The 15790-nt window shown below is 37.0% G+C and overlaps 1 protein-coding gene across 6 annotated transcripts in view; it reads right to left on the bottom strand.

Moving 5' to 3' along the window:
* Tweek (tweek) overlaps nt 1-15790 on the bottom strand; it is a 108105-nt gene that overhangs the window by 27633 nt on the left and 64682 nt on the right. For 2 of the 6 annotated variants that reach the window (XM_064069071.1, XM_064069072.1), the window contains 9 exons: nt 13112-13396; nt 12773-12887; nt 12549-12662; nt 12371-12502; nt 11920-12315; nt 11699-11863; nt 11487-11648; nt 3245-3427; nt 954-3200 (listed from right to left, as the gene is read on the bottom strand). In XM_064069071.1, coding sequence (XP_063925141.1) covers nt 954-3200; nt 3245-3427; nt 11487-11648; nt 11699-11863; nt 11920-12315; nt 12371-12502; nt 12549-12662; nt 12773-12887; nt 13112-13396 — 3799 coding nt within the window. Of the gene's footprint in view, nt 1-953; nt 3201-3244; nt 3428-11486; nt 11649-11698; nt 11864-11919; nt 12316-12370; nt 12503-12548; nt 12663-12772; nt 12888-12994; nt 13038-13111; nt 13397-15790 lie in introns of all 6 variants that reach the window. The other 4 variants (XM_064069073.1, XM_064069074.1, XM_064069076.1 and 1 more) reach the window with 4 other exon arrangements.

Raw genomic sequence — 15790 nt, 5'->3', positions numbered from 1 at the left:
TCGAAATAGACCAAAATCGAAAAATCGAATAGTAAAAAATTGAAAAATTTAAAATAAAGAAAAAAATCGATAAATTGAAAAACCGAAAAATTTAAAACCAAGAAGTCGAAAAATCGAAAGATCCAGAAATCCAAACATCAAAAACTGAAAAATCGGAAAATCGAAAAGTCGAGAAATCGAAAAATTGAAAGTTTAGATACGTCAAAAATTGAAACATTGAAAAGTTTAAAAATCAAAAAATTGAAAAGTCGAAAAATTGAAATTGTTAAGATTTTTTTTTAGGGTAAAAACTCAACACAGATTCATAAACTACATGTGTAGGAATATCTTATTTTATACAACTTAACTAACATTTTAGAGATGACGTTGTCCTATTGTTGGTGGGATGACTGGGCAAATTTAAATTTTAAACTTATTAAAAATCTAAAAAAATCGAAAAATTGAAAAATCGAGAAATCAAAAATTTTTAAAATCAAAAAATCTAAGACCGGGAAGACGAAAAATCGAAGGATCGGAAAATCGAAACATCAAAAAAACTGAAAAATCTAAAATATAAAAATGGAAAAATAGGAAAAATTAGAAAATTGAAAAAGTAAAAAGCCAAGATATCAAAAAAATTGAAAAACTGGAGACGTAAACTAAAAATAGTAAAGAGGTAATAGTCAATTACAAATAGAACAAAACTGTTGTCTTGTAAAGTCATCATGAAATTTTGTAGTAGTAATAGTTAGCATAGGTCACAACTGTGCAGATGTTTCGACTTTATCAAAATTATTAAATCTTTATTAACCCTCAATGTACTTTTTACCGTTTTTGTACACGTGTAGTGTAGTGAAAATAAAATAAAGTAATAATGAAAGAAATAAATATTGTAGGAGAAATGCTTCCAATTCTCTAAGTCTTTATACTCCTTTAGCATAAGACTCAATTTCGTTACTAAACCTAAAACTCACCTGAAATACTCGTATTCTCCAACGTCACCACCACCGCGCCCCGACTCTCCTCATACACATTCCTCTGATTCCACGCCATCGGCAACGGATTCAACGGCAAACAAATCCCCATATCCTCCACCGTCAGCTGCAAAAACAGCATCCCCAAATGCGGCGCACTCAACTGACTCGTGAACTGCCCGAACTGAAACTTCTCATACACCTGCTGCGTCGCCGTCAACACCTCCTTATTCAAATTCGCCCTCTTCTCGTTCCAATAATCATACGCATTCTTGTAATTCAGCCACACCAAAATCGCCTTATCGATCGCCACCGGCTGTATATAAATCAGCGGCCGCTTCAACGTAATCAGCACCACCTCCTTATCCTCCCCTTCCACGATCTCGTCCTGGAAGGCGTTCCTCAACCCGATCCGCGTATTGAAGAACGCCACCGGCTGGTACTCGATCTCGGCCTCCTCGAACACCGCATTTCTAATAATCTGACCTAAAGACAGGTTCAAGTCGACTTGCGCTTTCCCGAAGAGACGCGCGGTGGCGCTGCTTTGCGCCGACCCGGACACGTTTTGCACGCGGTTGGATAGTTCCAACACGACTGCGCCAGTTTCGAGGCGCACGGCCGAGCTGCCGGCGGTGGTGGCGGTGAGTTGGATGCGGCGAATCCTGATGACTAGGGAGAAGAGGAGGCGGTTGAGGGAGGAGGGGTCTTCGGTGTCTTCCAGCCAGATGGGGACGGGGCGTTCGCCTCCGTACACCTTTTGTACGACTTCGTTCACCTCTTTCATGAATACTTTTTGGACGAAAACTAAGTGGTTGAGGAGGTCGGTGGTGAGGCTGTGTTCGAAGACCCCGATGTCGGCTTGCGCGCTGATGTAGCCGCCTTGACGGAACACCACGCCGTCGGGGTTCTTGTGGACGGTGGTGGCGTTCTCTGGAATGTATTCAGCGGAGACGTGGACCGCCGGAAGAGCGATACTGGCCTCGGATGGTAAATTAGCCTCGACTTTTTCGTAGTAGCCTTGGAGGATCGTGTTGAAACTGAGCGAATGGTGGGGTAAATCAACCGTAAACTTGGCTTTGCTACCGGTAACCCCCGAACTGTTAACCTTGTCCATTTTATAGGTAGCTTGTAACGACGGTAACAAAGCCGCAGTGATGCTCAAACTTTGCAAAATGACCGAAAATTGCATCACTAGTGGCTGCAGAAGACTCTTCTCCTCAGTACCACTCTTAGCGAAAGTACTCGACACTGGTACGTTCCGAGTCGGGTGATTCGGCGAACTTTGTTGCTCATCTTCGGGTTGTACCCCCCTAGATAACCGACTCGCGGTCCGGGTGACCCTCAACTCCTGCAAGGTCGAGCTCAACTGTTTGCTCCCTCTGGTGACCATCCCGTGCAAAGCGACAGGGTGCTGAGGTATGTCGATGTTAACCGCCCCCACAGTCAACAACCCCGAATTCTTATCCTTACTCTTTTTCTTCACACTAGAATACAACGTCTGCGACTTTCCAATAGTCACCTTAACCACGGTTTGCTGATTCGGGGACACCCCCTCCAACAAATTAATCATAGTGCGCCCGATTTGCCCCGTCAACGAACATTCGAGCATCGCAGGCGTCGACTTCTTCCGACACGTGAAACTCGAGTGCAAACTCGTAATCTCAGCCTCGAGTTTCAACCCCGACAACGTCGCTAAAAGTCGTGTCCGGTGTATGCGCGCCACCCCAAACACAACCAACTTCGTGTGTTCTTTCGAAACCGCCCCCTTACTAGTCGGAACTGGGGGCGTCGACTCCGGTTTATCCAACTCCTCACTGGACTTCATCTCCGTCAGAAGATCGTACTTCCGATTACCCTTATAGTGCTCCGAAATGTCGTACGTCCCCACCGAAAACCTGTGTTTGATGGTCTTCGTGTCGGGCATGTTTGCGTACAAATCCACCAGATGGTAGATGGTTTTCCAGCACCGACCTGTGCTTTTGTCCGACGACACGGTCATGTGGTCCAGCGCGGAGCCTGAAGGGCTGCTCATGGTTAAGGGTGTGCCGACTCCTTCGTTGAGATTGACGTAGCCTTTGACGCTTTTCCCGGTGGAACGGAGCTTCTGGGCGAAGCTTTGGGGGCGCGAACGCAGACTGGGTGATGGGGATACTACTGGTTTAGGTTGCGAGGTGACGGATCCCGGGTCGGAGATCTTCAAGCTTAGTTGTTTGGATGTGTCGATGAGGGGTTCTTGGATGTCTGAAACTGGATGACAGTTAGGGAAGAGTGGTGATTTAGTGGTGGCTTACTGGATGAGTGGTGGTGCTTGATGTCGATGTGGTCGCTGGCGCTCGTTTTCGGTCGGCGGATTTCGACGGGTTGTTGCTCGCGTAGCTCGTTTTGGGTGTCCTTGACGTTTTGGTACATGTTGGTGATTTGGTGGAGAAGGCGGAGGAGGGGCATGTTGACGCGCTGGGAGATGTAGCGGACACCTGGGAACAAAGTACGTGTAGTAATGGGCAGTAGCCGTGGTACACCAGGCCGAATCCAAATTTGCTTAAATTACGTCAACAACAAAACAAGGGATCCTTAATATTCTCTTAAACTACTTTAAAAATAAAACAAAAGGAGTTGTCGAGATTCTATCAAAACTACATACTTCCAAAAACTAAACACAAGGAATCCCCAGGATTCTTTCAGGCTGTTTCAAAAACAAAACAACTGGGTAAACGAGATTCTTTTAAACTATTTCAAAAACAAAAAGGGAATCGAGGTTCTTTCAAAACTACTGCAAAAAAAAACACAAAAGGAGTTCGCGAGATTCTTTCAAACTACTTCGAAAAAAAAAACAGCTACCAGACACATTTTTTCAAATTACTTTAAAAACACTACAAGGGATCCCAAAGACTCTTTCAAACTACTTCAAAAACAAATCAAAAGTGGTAATCCAAAACTACTTCAAAAATCAGACACAAGGGGACCGAAGGATTCTTTGAAATTACTTCAAAGACAAAACAAAAGCGATCGCGGAGATTCCTTCACGCTACTGCAAAAATAAGACAAGTGATCTCCGAGGTTCTTTCAAACTACTTCAAAAACAAAACACAAGGGGTCGCCAAGATTCTTTGAAATTACTTCAAAAACAAAACAAAAGTGATCCTCGAGATTCTTTCAAAATTACTTCAAAAATTGTCATAAGGGATCCCTAAGATTCTTTCAAACTACTTCGAAAACAAGATAAGGGATCCCCGAAAATTGTTCAACTATTGCAAAAACAAAACATAAAGGAACCCCCCGATTCTCTCAAATTACTTCAAAAACAAAAGAAAGTATCCCTGGAAATGTTTCAAACTACTTCAAAAACCAGACACGAGGGGTTCCTCAGATTCTTTTAACTTACTTAAACTTGCTTTAAAAACAAGACAAGTAAGTGAAACTGGATTTTCATTCAAACTACTTCAAGATTCTTTCAAATTACTTAAAAAAAAGGGGTCCTCGAGATTCTTTCAAACTATTTCAAAAACCGAAGCCAAGGGATCCCAGTGATTTCTTCAAATTACTTCAAAAACAAGAGAAGTGATCCCCACGATTCTTTCAAATATAAAGATAGAACTTCCCTTGTCTTTTTTAAATTCAAATTCAAATTACTTCAAAAACCAGACACAAGGGATCTCTAGATTTTTTCAAACTACTTCGAAAACAAAACAAAAACCAGACACAAAGGAATCGCAAGATTCTCTCAAATTACTTCAAAAACAAGACAAGGGGAAAATATTAAAAAAATTATGAAATCCATGACAAAATTACAAGACAAAAAAATCTGTTTCAGGTTCCATTCAAGAAAAAAACCATTTGTAAAAACTGTTTGTATCAGGTTTAGAAATGTATAATAGGTTACCTACGGAAATTACAGCTACTACAAATTTGCGGCTCTTTAAAAATAAACTAGAATATTATTTAGTTAAGAAGTGTTTGTATACAGTGAATGAATTCTTGGTTTGACTTATGTCTTTGTAAATTGTAAATGTATTCTCTTTTGTTTTATTTTCTATACTGACGATTTCCATGCAAATGTATTTGTCTCTCTGGAAATAATATTATTAAAAAAAATGGTTTCTCGAGATTCTTTCAAAGTATTTCAAAAACCAGAAACAAGAGATCCTCGAGATTCCTGCAAACTACTTCAAAAACAAGACAAGGGATCTCCGAGATTCTTTCAAATTACTTCTTCAAAAACAAAACAAAAGTGGTCCTCGCGATTCCTTCAAAACTACTTTAAAAACCCGAGATTCTTTCAAACTACTTCTAAAACAAAACAAAAACCACCCAAGGGATCCCCGAAATTCTTTCAAACTAGTTCAAAAACAAGATAAGAAATCTCCGAAAATTGTTTAAACTATTGCAAGAGCAAAACACGAAGGAATCTCAAGATTCTTTCAAATTACTTCAAAAACAAGACAAGGGATCCCAAGCTCGTTCTAAACCACTTCAAAAACCACACGAGGGGTTCGTCAGATTCTTCCAAATTACTTCAAAAACAAAATAAAAGGGTTTTTCAAGATTCTTTCAAACTATTTTAAAAACAGAGACAAGGGATCCCCGAGATTTCTTCAGAATACTTCGAAAACAAAACAAGGGATCTCCGAAATTCTTTCAAACTACTTCAAAAACAAAACAGAAGAGGTTCCCAAGATTCTTCCAAATTATTTTATTTTATTTTTATTTTATTGGTTAACGTTACCCAACAGGCCGGAGGCCCAATTACAGGGTAACGGGGGACATACACAACACCCAGAGCAGGGCGGAAATCGAACCCACGACCCAAGGTGTGGCAGGCAAGCGCGATGCTACCTAACCCACCCGGGTTAGTTAGCATCGGGGTAGAAATTATTTCAAAAACCAGACACCAGTGGTCCCGAGATTCTTTCAAACTACTTCAAAAACAAGATAAGGGATCTCCAAAAATTGTTCAAACTATTGCAAAAATCTTACACAAAGGAACCCCACGATTTTCTCAAATTACTTCAAAAACAAGACAAGGAATCCCAAGATTGTTTAAAACTACGTCAAAAACCAGCCACAGGGGGATTTGCCAGATTCTTCCAAATTACTTCAAAACTAAGACACGTGAATCCGGATTTTCATTCAAATTACTTCAAGATTCTTTTATTAAATTACTTCAATAACAAAATAAAAGGGTTTCTCGAGATCCTTTCAAACTATTTCAAAAACCAGAGACAAGGGATCCCCGAGATTCCCTCAAACTACTCCAAAAACAAGATAAGCAATCTCCGAGATTCTTTCAAACTACTTAAAAAAAAAAACAAAACAAAAGGGGTAATCGAGGTTATTTCAAAACTATTTCAAAAACCAAATAAAAGGGGTCGGGAGATTTTTTCAAGTTACTTAAAAAAAAACAAAAGCGGTCCCCGGGATTTTTTCTATTACTTCAAGAACAATACAAGGGATGCTAAAACTCCTTCCAACTACTTCAAAAACAAAACAAAATTGGTCCCCGAGATTCTTTCAAATTTATTTTATAAACAAAAAAATACAAGAGGGATCCCTAACATTCCCTTAAACTACTTCAAAAACAAAACAAAACAAGTCCTCGAGATTCTATCAAACTACTTTAAAAACTAGACACAAGGGGTCCCCAAGATTCTTTTAAATTACTTCAAAAACAAAACAAAAGTGGTCCTCGAGATTCTTTAAAAACTATGTACTTCAAAAACCAGGCACGTGGGGTTCGCCAGATTCTTTAAAATTACTTCAAAAATAAGACAAGAGAAACCTAACATTCGCTTAAACTACTTCAAAAACAAAAAAAAAACCAAAAGCGGTCCCGGAGATTTTTTCTAGTACTTCAAGAACAAGACAGGAAAATCTAAAATTCCTTCAAACTACCTCAAAAACAAAACAAAAACGGTCCCCGAGATTTTTTCAAATTTATTTTATAAACAAAAAATACAAGAGGGATCTAACATTCCTTTAAACTACTTCAAAAACAAAACAAAAGGAGTCCCCGAGATTCTATCAAATTATTTCAAAATCTAGACACAAGGAGTTCCCAAGATTCTTTTAAATTACTTCAAAAACAAGAGAAGTGAACCCCAAGATTCTTTCAAATTACTTCAAAAACACGAGATTCCTTCTAACTACTACGAAAACAAAACAAAAACCAGACACAAGGGTTCCCCGAGATTCTTTCAAACTATTTCAAAAACAAGATAAGGGATTCCCGAAAATTTTTCAAACTATTGCAAAAACAAAACACAAAGGAACCCCAAGATTCTCTCAAATTACTTCAAAAACAAGATAAAGGATCCCAAGATTGTTTAAAACTACTTCAAAAACCAGACAAAAACGGTCTCCGAGATTTTTTCCACTACTTCAAGAACAAGACAAGGGATCCTAAAACTCCTTCAATCTACTTCAACAAGAAAACAAAAATGGTCTCCAGGATTCCTTCAAATTTATTTTATGAACAAAAAAATACAAGAGGTATCCCTAACATTCCTTTAAACTACTTCAAAAACAAAAAAGAAATAATCCAAGAGATTCTTTCAAATTTATTTTATAAAGAAAAAAATATATAGAGGGATCCCTAACATTCCCTTAAACTACTACAAAAACTAGACACAAGGAATCCCCAAGATTCTTTCAAACTGTCTCAACTACTTCAAGATTCTTTCACATTACTTCAAAAACAAAACAAAAGAGGTCCTCGAGATACATTCAAACTATTTCACAAACCAGACACAAGGGATCCCCGAGATTTCTTCAAATTACTTCAAAAACAAGACAAGAGATCTCCGAGATTCTTCCAAACTACTTCAAAAACAAAACAAACAGGGTCTATGAGATTCTTTCAAAGTACTTCAAAAACACAACAAGATATCCCCAACATTTTTTCAAACTACTTCAAGAACAAATCAAAAGGAATCCTCGAGGTTCTTTCAAACTACTTCAAAAACAAGATAAGGGATCCCCGAGATTCTTTTAAACTACTTCAAAAACTGGACACAAGGAACCCCAAGATTCTTTCAAACTGTTTCAACTATTTCAAGATTCTTTCAAATTACCTTAAAAACAAAACAAAAAGGGGTCCTCGAGATACTTTCAAACTATTTCAAAAACCAGCGACAAGGGATTCCCGAGATTTCTTCAAATTAATTCAAAAACAAGACAAGAGTTCTCCGAGATTGTTCCAAACTACTTCAAAAACAAAACGAACAGAGTCCATGAGATTCTTTCAAAGTACTTCAAAAACAAAACACTAGGGCCCCCCGAAATTCTTTCAAATTACTTCAAAAACACAACAAGATATCCTCAACATTTTTTCAAACTACTTCAAGAACAAATCAAAAGGAATCCTCGAGGTTCTTTCAAACTACTTCAACACCAAGATAAGGGATCCCCGAGATTCTTTTAAACTACTTAACAAAACAAAAGCGATCCCCGAGATGCCTTCAAACTACTTCAAAAACAAGACAAGGAATCTCCGAGATTCTTTCAAACTACTTTAAAAACAAAAGACATGGGGTCCCTAAGATTGTTATAAATTACTTCAGAAACAAGAGAAGTGATTCCCAAGAGTATTTCAAATTACTTCAAAATCCAGACAAATCGGGTCGCGAAATTCTTTCAAATTACTTCAAAAACAAGACAACGGATCCCTAACATTCCCTTAAACTACTTCACAAACAAAACACTAGGGCGCCTCGAGATTCTTTCAAACTACTTCAAAAACAAGATAAAGGATCACCGAAAATTGTTCAAACTATTGCAACAAAACACAAAGAAACCCCAAGATTCTCTCAAATTACTTCAAAACCAAGACGGGGATCCCAAGATTGTTTAAAACTACCTCAAAAAACCAGACACGAGGGATTCGCCAGATTCTTTCAAATTACTTAAAAAATAAGACAAGGGATCCCTAACATTCCCTTAAACTACCTCAAAAACAAAACACTAGGCCTCCCCGAGATTCTTTCAAATTACTTCAAAAACAAGACTAACGGATGACTAAGGTTCTCTCAAAACTACTTCAAAAACCAGACAAAAGGCGCCGTGAGATTCTTTCAAATCACTTAAAAAAAAAAAAACCAAAAGTGGTCCCCGAGATTTTTTCAAGTTTATTTTATAAACAAAAAAAAATAAAAGGGATTCCTAACATTCCCTTAAACTACTTCAAAAACAAAACAAAAGGGGTTCTCGAGATTCTATCAAACTACTTCAAAAACTAGACACACGGGGTCCCCAAGATTCTTTTAAATTATCTCAAAAACAAGATAAGGGATCTCCAAGATTCTTTCAAACTACTTCAAAAACAAAATAGTGTCCCCGAGATTCTTTCAAAACTACTACAAAAACCCGATATTCTTTCAAAATATTTCGAAAACAAGACAAGGGATCTCCGAAATTCTTTCAAACAAAACATAAGGGGTAATCGAGGCTCTTTCAAAACTCAAAAAACAGACAAAAAAAACAAAAGCGGTCCCCGAGATTTTTTCTACTACTTCAAAAACAACACAAGGTATCCTAAAACTTCTTCAAACTACTTCAAAAACAAAATAAAAATGGTCCCCGAGATTCTTTCAAATTTATTTTATAAACAAAAAAAATACAAGAGGGATCCCTAACATTCTCTTAAACTACCAGAGACAAGGGATCCCCGATATTTCTTCAAATTACTTCAAAAACAAAACAAATGGAGTCCCTGAGATTCTTTCATACTACATCAAAAACAAAGCACTAGGGCTCGCCGAAATTCTTTCAAATTACTTCAAAAACACAATGAGGGATCCTCAAGATTCTTTCAAACTACTTCAAGAACAAATCAAAAAGGATCCTCGAGGTTCTTTCAAACCACTTCAAAAACAAGAAAAGGGATCACCGAGACTCTTTTAAACTACTTCAAGAACAAAACAAAAGGGGTAATCGAGGTTCTTTCAAAATTACTTCAAAAACCCCACAAAAGTGATCCTCGAGATTCTTTAAAATTATTTCATGAACAAAATGCAAGAGAGTCGGCAGATTCTGTCAAATTACTTCAAAAACAAGACAAGGGATCCCAAGATTCTTTCAAACTACTTCAAAAACAAGACAAAAGATGTCCTTGAAGTTCTTTCAAGCTATTTCGAAAACAAAATACAAGAGGTGCCCGAGATTCTTTCAAAATACTTCAAAAACAACCCAAAAGGGGTCCTCGAGTTTTTTCAAACTACTTCAAAAACAAGACAATTGATCCTCAAGATTCTTTCAACCTACTTCAAAAACAAAACAAAAATGGTGCCCGTGATTCTTTCAAATTATTTCATAAACAAAATACAAGAGATTCTCCAGATTCTGTCAAATTACTTCAAAAATAAGGCAAACAATCCCCAAGATTCTTTCAAACTACTTCAAAAACAAGATAAGGGATCCCCGAGATTCTTTTAAACTACTTCAAAAACAAAACACAAGAGGTCTCGGACACTCTTTGAACTACTTCAAGAACAAAACAAAAGGGGTAATCAAGGTTCTTTCAAAATTACTTCAAAATCCCCACAAAAGTGATTCCCAAGATTCTTTAAAATTATTTCATGAACAAAATGCAAGAGAGTCTGCAGATTCTGTCAAATTACTTCAAAAACAAGACAAGGGATCCCAAGATTCTTTCAAACTACTTCAAAAACAAGACAAAAGATGTGCTTGAAGTTCTTTCAAGCTATTTCGAAAACAAAATACAAGAGGTGGCCGAGATTCTTTCAAAATATTTCAAAAACAACCCAAAAAGGGTCCTCGAGTTTTTTCAAACTACTTCAAAAACAAGACAGGGGATCCTCAAGATTCTTTCAACCTACTTCAAAAACAAAAACAAAAATTGTGCCCGTGATTCTTTCAAATTATTTCATAAACAAAATACAAGAGATTCTCCAGATTCTGTCAAATTACTTCAAAAATAAGACAAAGAATCCCCAAGATTCTTTCAAACTACTTCAAAAACAAAACAAAAGAGGTGCTCGAAGTTCTCTCAAACTATTTCAAAAACAAAACACAAAAGGTGCCCGAGATTCTCCCAAATTACTTCAAAAAAGGGCAAAGGATCCCCAAGATTTTTTCAAACTACTTCAAAAACAAGATAAGGGATCTCCAAGATTCTTTCAAACTACTTCAAAAACAAAACGCAGTGTCCCCGAGATTCTTTCAAATTACTTCAAAAACAATACATAGAAAAATTCCCGAAACTCTTCCAAATTTCTCCAAATACAAGACATCACGGGTAGTAGCGGATGGGAGCGCTCGTGCCCGAATCCAAATTTCATATACCACGTGATCAGAAATGACTGAGTCCGTTGGCAATCCTGGATTTTTAGTTAAAAATGGCATCATGATGTTTTTTACAATTTTCGGGTGTCGGCTGTCAAAATTGACAGACTGTTGACATTTTTAATTTGGAAAATGTATCCAATTCGGTTATGCCAACATAAACGCAAGAAAAATTCACATTTTTGTTCAAAAAGTATTGCCTCTACCTTCTAGCATTGAGTAAAGCTTAATATTTACCAATCGTGAAGTTAATGACCGTGCTCGTGTGATTCTTCAGTTGACCCCGCGAGATGTAAAGCACGTTCTTCGTCTTCATCATTTCATTTACGGCCATGTCCGTCATTCGGTCGATTTCCAGCTCAACGGACACCTTTTCGCACACAAAAGCCGGAGATTCGTCTGCGAACAAGTTTGATTAATATGACCATCTCGCAATTCCGACCACTCACTTGCGTTAACTTCGATATACAACCGCTTCCCTTTAGTTTTGGCCTTCTTCTTCTCGGTTTTGCCGTGTTCTGACACCACGATGTCGATGTGCATGGTCTCCATGTTTCCGACTAGACAAAAATTGGAGCCAAGGGCGTCCAGCGTGGTCACGTCATTACCAGCATCTGATAGACAAATCGTGCGTGAATTTTTTGTCAGTTTAAAAAAGTTAATAAATTACTTGAATCCGACATGGTCGTGAATCGTAGTTGTTGCGGCATGACTCCGAGCCCTGATAGCAGCGGCTGGAAGATCTGATTGGCGTCCAGTAGTCTGACGGAGTCGTGTATCGGGTATAAAGAAATCTCTGGGGCGGTTATGCTTTCTTTGGGTAGAGTGCCTGCGTCGCCTGACGACTCGGTCTGCAACGTGTCAATTTTGGACTCCATGTATCCTTTCAACGAGCCGACTGTGTCTTGTTTCGCCATCCAGGAATACAAATCCTCTGATGAATGCGTGTGTCCCATGGTCTTGTGTAGAGGACTCGACGGTAGTTCGGGACTCGAGTGGCTGTAGACCTCGCTGGGGTCCGACCCCATGTTGTAGATCAAGCAGTCTTCGCGCAACGTCCCGTAACCTAAACCCGGCGAAAATAAACATAAAAATGGCGCAGTCGGTCGGATCGCACTCACATATGCTATCGTCATTGATGCGTTTTTGATTAAAAGGGTTGTTGTTAGTTAGTAAGGGTAAGACTACGCTAGCCCTGCTACTATTCGGATGCTGAGTGGGCTGCAAGCTCTTTGTTCGTTTCCTGTGGGGAACTTGACGGGATCGTTAGTACTGTTAAGGTTGAAACGTCACAATTACCTGTCGGACTCGGCGAAGTCAGCACGCTCTCGACCCCTCCCGACACCACCGCCACTTGCGGCGTGTGCACCGACGTCTCCAAGTAACTCGGAATGTTCTCCTTACTCGACACCCCTAAACACGAACGATTAGTCTTACTAAACCTGGATTAATAGGTCTGGGGGACGGTTAGTCACGAACACATGCAAACTAATCAGCGTCAAGATGATGTCTAAACAACCTACCCACGTTTTTGTGAGCGTTCGGCTTTAAAATGATGCCCGAATGGAGCAAGCGTGCGTGCTCGTCGGTTATATCGTGATCTTCGTTACCGCTGGCCTCTCCGTCAGTGATACAGACCTGCGAGCCAAAAGCACACACGGAAAAAATCAAGTGTTATGAAACAATGGAAAGTTAGTGCAATGATTCTAACAGAAGCGGCGTTACAATTAAATCAAGGCGCTTACTGTTTTCCTCTACATCTATCTCCACTTCTAACTCGCGGCTCATCTGCAGAGGATTTTTTTCGAGAGGAGCGAACAATCCAGTCATTAATCACGTAAGCTCAACGTTTGTAATCTTACCTCCTCCACCTCGGGCACCGCGATCGTCACGTTCAGCGGTTTGATTTTCGACTTGCCAGTGTGCTGAGGCAGCAGGGGCGTGTACAGGATGTTCTTCCATTGGCGGCTTAGCACGACCACGCCCTGCCTCAAAGTGAACAACTGCGGCAGCTCGGATTCGCGCAGGTTGTTCTCGATGAAGCTAGGGTCGATCTCGAGGTAGTACTGCTGGAGGATGCAGCATAGTTGGAGACTTGGGTCTTCCTGGAGGGTCTGGGCCAAGGGAGTCAACTTGTCGTAGCGACTCTGAAAAGCAAGTTTCTCTATTATTATTATTATTATTATTGCATTGTAATTGTAATTGCACCAGTTATAGTTTACTTCTTTTAAACTTGGATGTTCTATATTTGGAAGTACCTATTCCTGATTTTTAGAACGGAAAGAGACAATATCTTAAAAATTGGTCGAAGGTCATTTCGACAGAACTCCCCTAGTCACTCAAATGCAGCCCAACAAATCCCGCTTTTTTGAAAAGTTATAAAAAATGTTTGTGATTTTTGTTTTATTCTGATAACCTCTATAAATTAAAAACCAGTGCCGTAACTAATACTCCCGCAATTTTTTAAGTTTAAATTTTACAATTTTTCGATTTAAGTTTTTCGAGTTTTCAATTTTTAATTTTTCAGTTTTTCGATTCGCAATTTTTCGTTTTGGTTTTTTATTTATTTATTTATTTATTTATTTATTTATTTCAATACAGTGCCCAACGGGCTTAAGGCCCAATAACAGGACAAGGTAATCATACATACATAAAAATACAATACTTATTACAAAACAAAAATAAACTAATAATAACATGTGCAGATAGGTGACTTACGGATGTTCAGGTCGAAATTGTTTTTTTATATCATTTGAAGTTGAATTAAAAATGTCGATATTATCTTGGATACAGGTGTAGTTGGCGAGCATGAAAATGAGAGGTGAATTGGACATAATGTTGGTCCTAGAAGTCTTGATGTAGAAAGTGTCGTTACTTCTAGTGTCGCGTACAGGAATCTTGAAATCCAACTGATTTAGTATACAAACACATTCATGTCGCCCGTGTATGAGATTAAAAAGAAATAGGATTTTTTATTTTCTTTATTTTTTCGCTTTTTCCGTATTTCAATGTTCCGATTTTTATCTTTTTTTTAAGTGAAATTTTTCAATTTTTAGATGTTTCAATTTTTCGTATTTGGAACTTTTAGATTTATTAACTTTTGGTTTTTTCCGTTTTGCAATTTTTTTGTTTTCATTTTAAATATGTAATAACACATTCACTATTTTTATTTAATTTTTTCAATTTTACAATTTTAGTTTTTCCATTTTGCACTTGGAATTTAAAATATCTTCATTGATTCCATTTTTCAATTTTTAATTTTTCGATTTGGAATTTTTATTTTCTTTATTTTTTCAATTTGTCGGTATTCAATTTTCCAGTTTTATTTTTTTTTTCAAAGTGAAATTTTTTTTTCAATTTTTCGGTTTTAATTTTTCGTATTTTCAACTTTTAGATTTATTAACTTTTCGTTTTTCCAGTTTTTCAATTTTTCAATTTTTCGTTTCTTCAATTTTAATTTGCAATTTTCTAGTTTTCATTTTAAATATGTAATAATATTCATCATTTTTATTGCACTTTTTCAATTTTACAATTTTAGAGTTTTTCAATTTTTCAATCATTGGATTTTAAAACATTTTCTTTGATTCGATTTTTCAGTTTTCCATTTTAAAATTTTTCAGTTTTTGGATTTTCTAACTTTTGGACGGACGAAAAAGAACGAAAAAGGGTAATAAGGGCGAACAGAACGAAAAAGGATAATGAGGACGAACAAGGACGAAAATGACGAAAAAGGACGAAAAGGACGAAAAGGACGAAAAAGACGAACAAGGACGAAACAGGATAATAAGGACGCAAAAGGACGAAAAAGGACTAAAAAGGATAATAAGGAGGAAAAGGACGAAAAAGGATAATAATTTTCAATTTTTAGATTTTTGCGATTTTTCAATTTTTAATTTTTCGATATGCGATTTTTGGTTTCGGTTTTTCAATGTTTCGATTTATATATATATTTTTTTAAGTGAAATTTTTAAATTTTTCGTATTTTCTACTTTCAGATTTGTTAACTTTTGATTTTTTCAGTTTCAGATTTTTCATTTCTTCAATTTTAATTTGCAATTTTCTAGTTCTCATTTTAAATATGTAATAATATTTATAATTTTTATTTCATTTTTTCAGTTTTACAATTTTAGAGTTTTTCCATTTATAAGTTATTGGATTGTAAACATTTTCATTGATTCGATTTTTTAATTTTTCAATTTTTTGTCTGGGTTTTTTATTTTCTTTATTTTTTCAGTTATTCGATTTTTCAATGTTTCGATTTTACCATTTTCTGTTCTTTCAATTTTACGATATGCAACTCTTCGAGTTTTCGTTTTTAAATTATTCAGTTTTTCGATTTTTCAACTTTTGGATGTTTCAATTATTACATTTTGCCATTTTTCGTTTCGGATTTTTATTTTCTTTATTTTCTCAATTTTTCGGTTTTTCATTGTTTCGATTTCATAATTTTTTTTTCAAAGTGAAAATTTTCAATTTTTGGATTGTTCAAGTTTTCATGTTGTCAACTTTATTAACTTCTCGTTTTTTTAGTTTTAGATTTT

This window comes from Zophobas morio, unplaced genomic scaffold (assembly GCF_036711695.1).
Source record: "Zophobas morio isolate AGI-343-1 ecotype UQ-CSIRO unplaced genomic scaffold, CSIRO_AGI_Zmor_V1 ptg000030l, whole genome shotgun sequence".
NCBI classification, from domain to species: Eukaryota; Metazoa; Arthropoda; class Insecta; order Coleoptera; family Tenebrionidae; genus Zophobas; species Zophobas morio.
The sequence above is the reverse complement of the archived record's forward strand: the minus strand, read 5'-3'. Positions and strand labels throughout refer to the sequence as shown.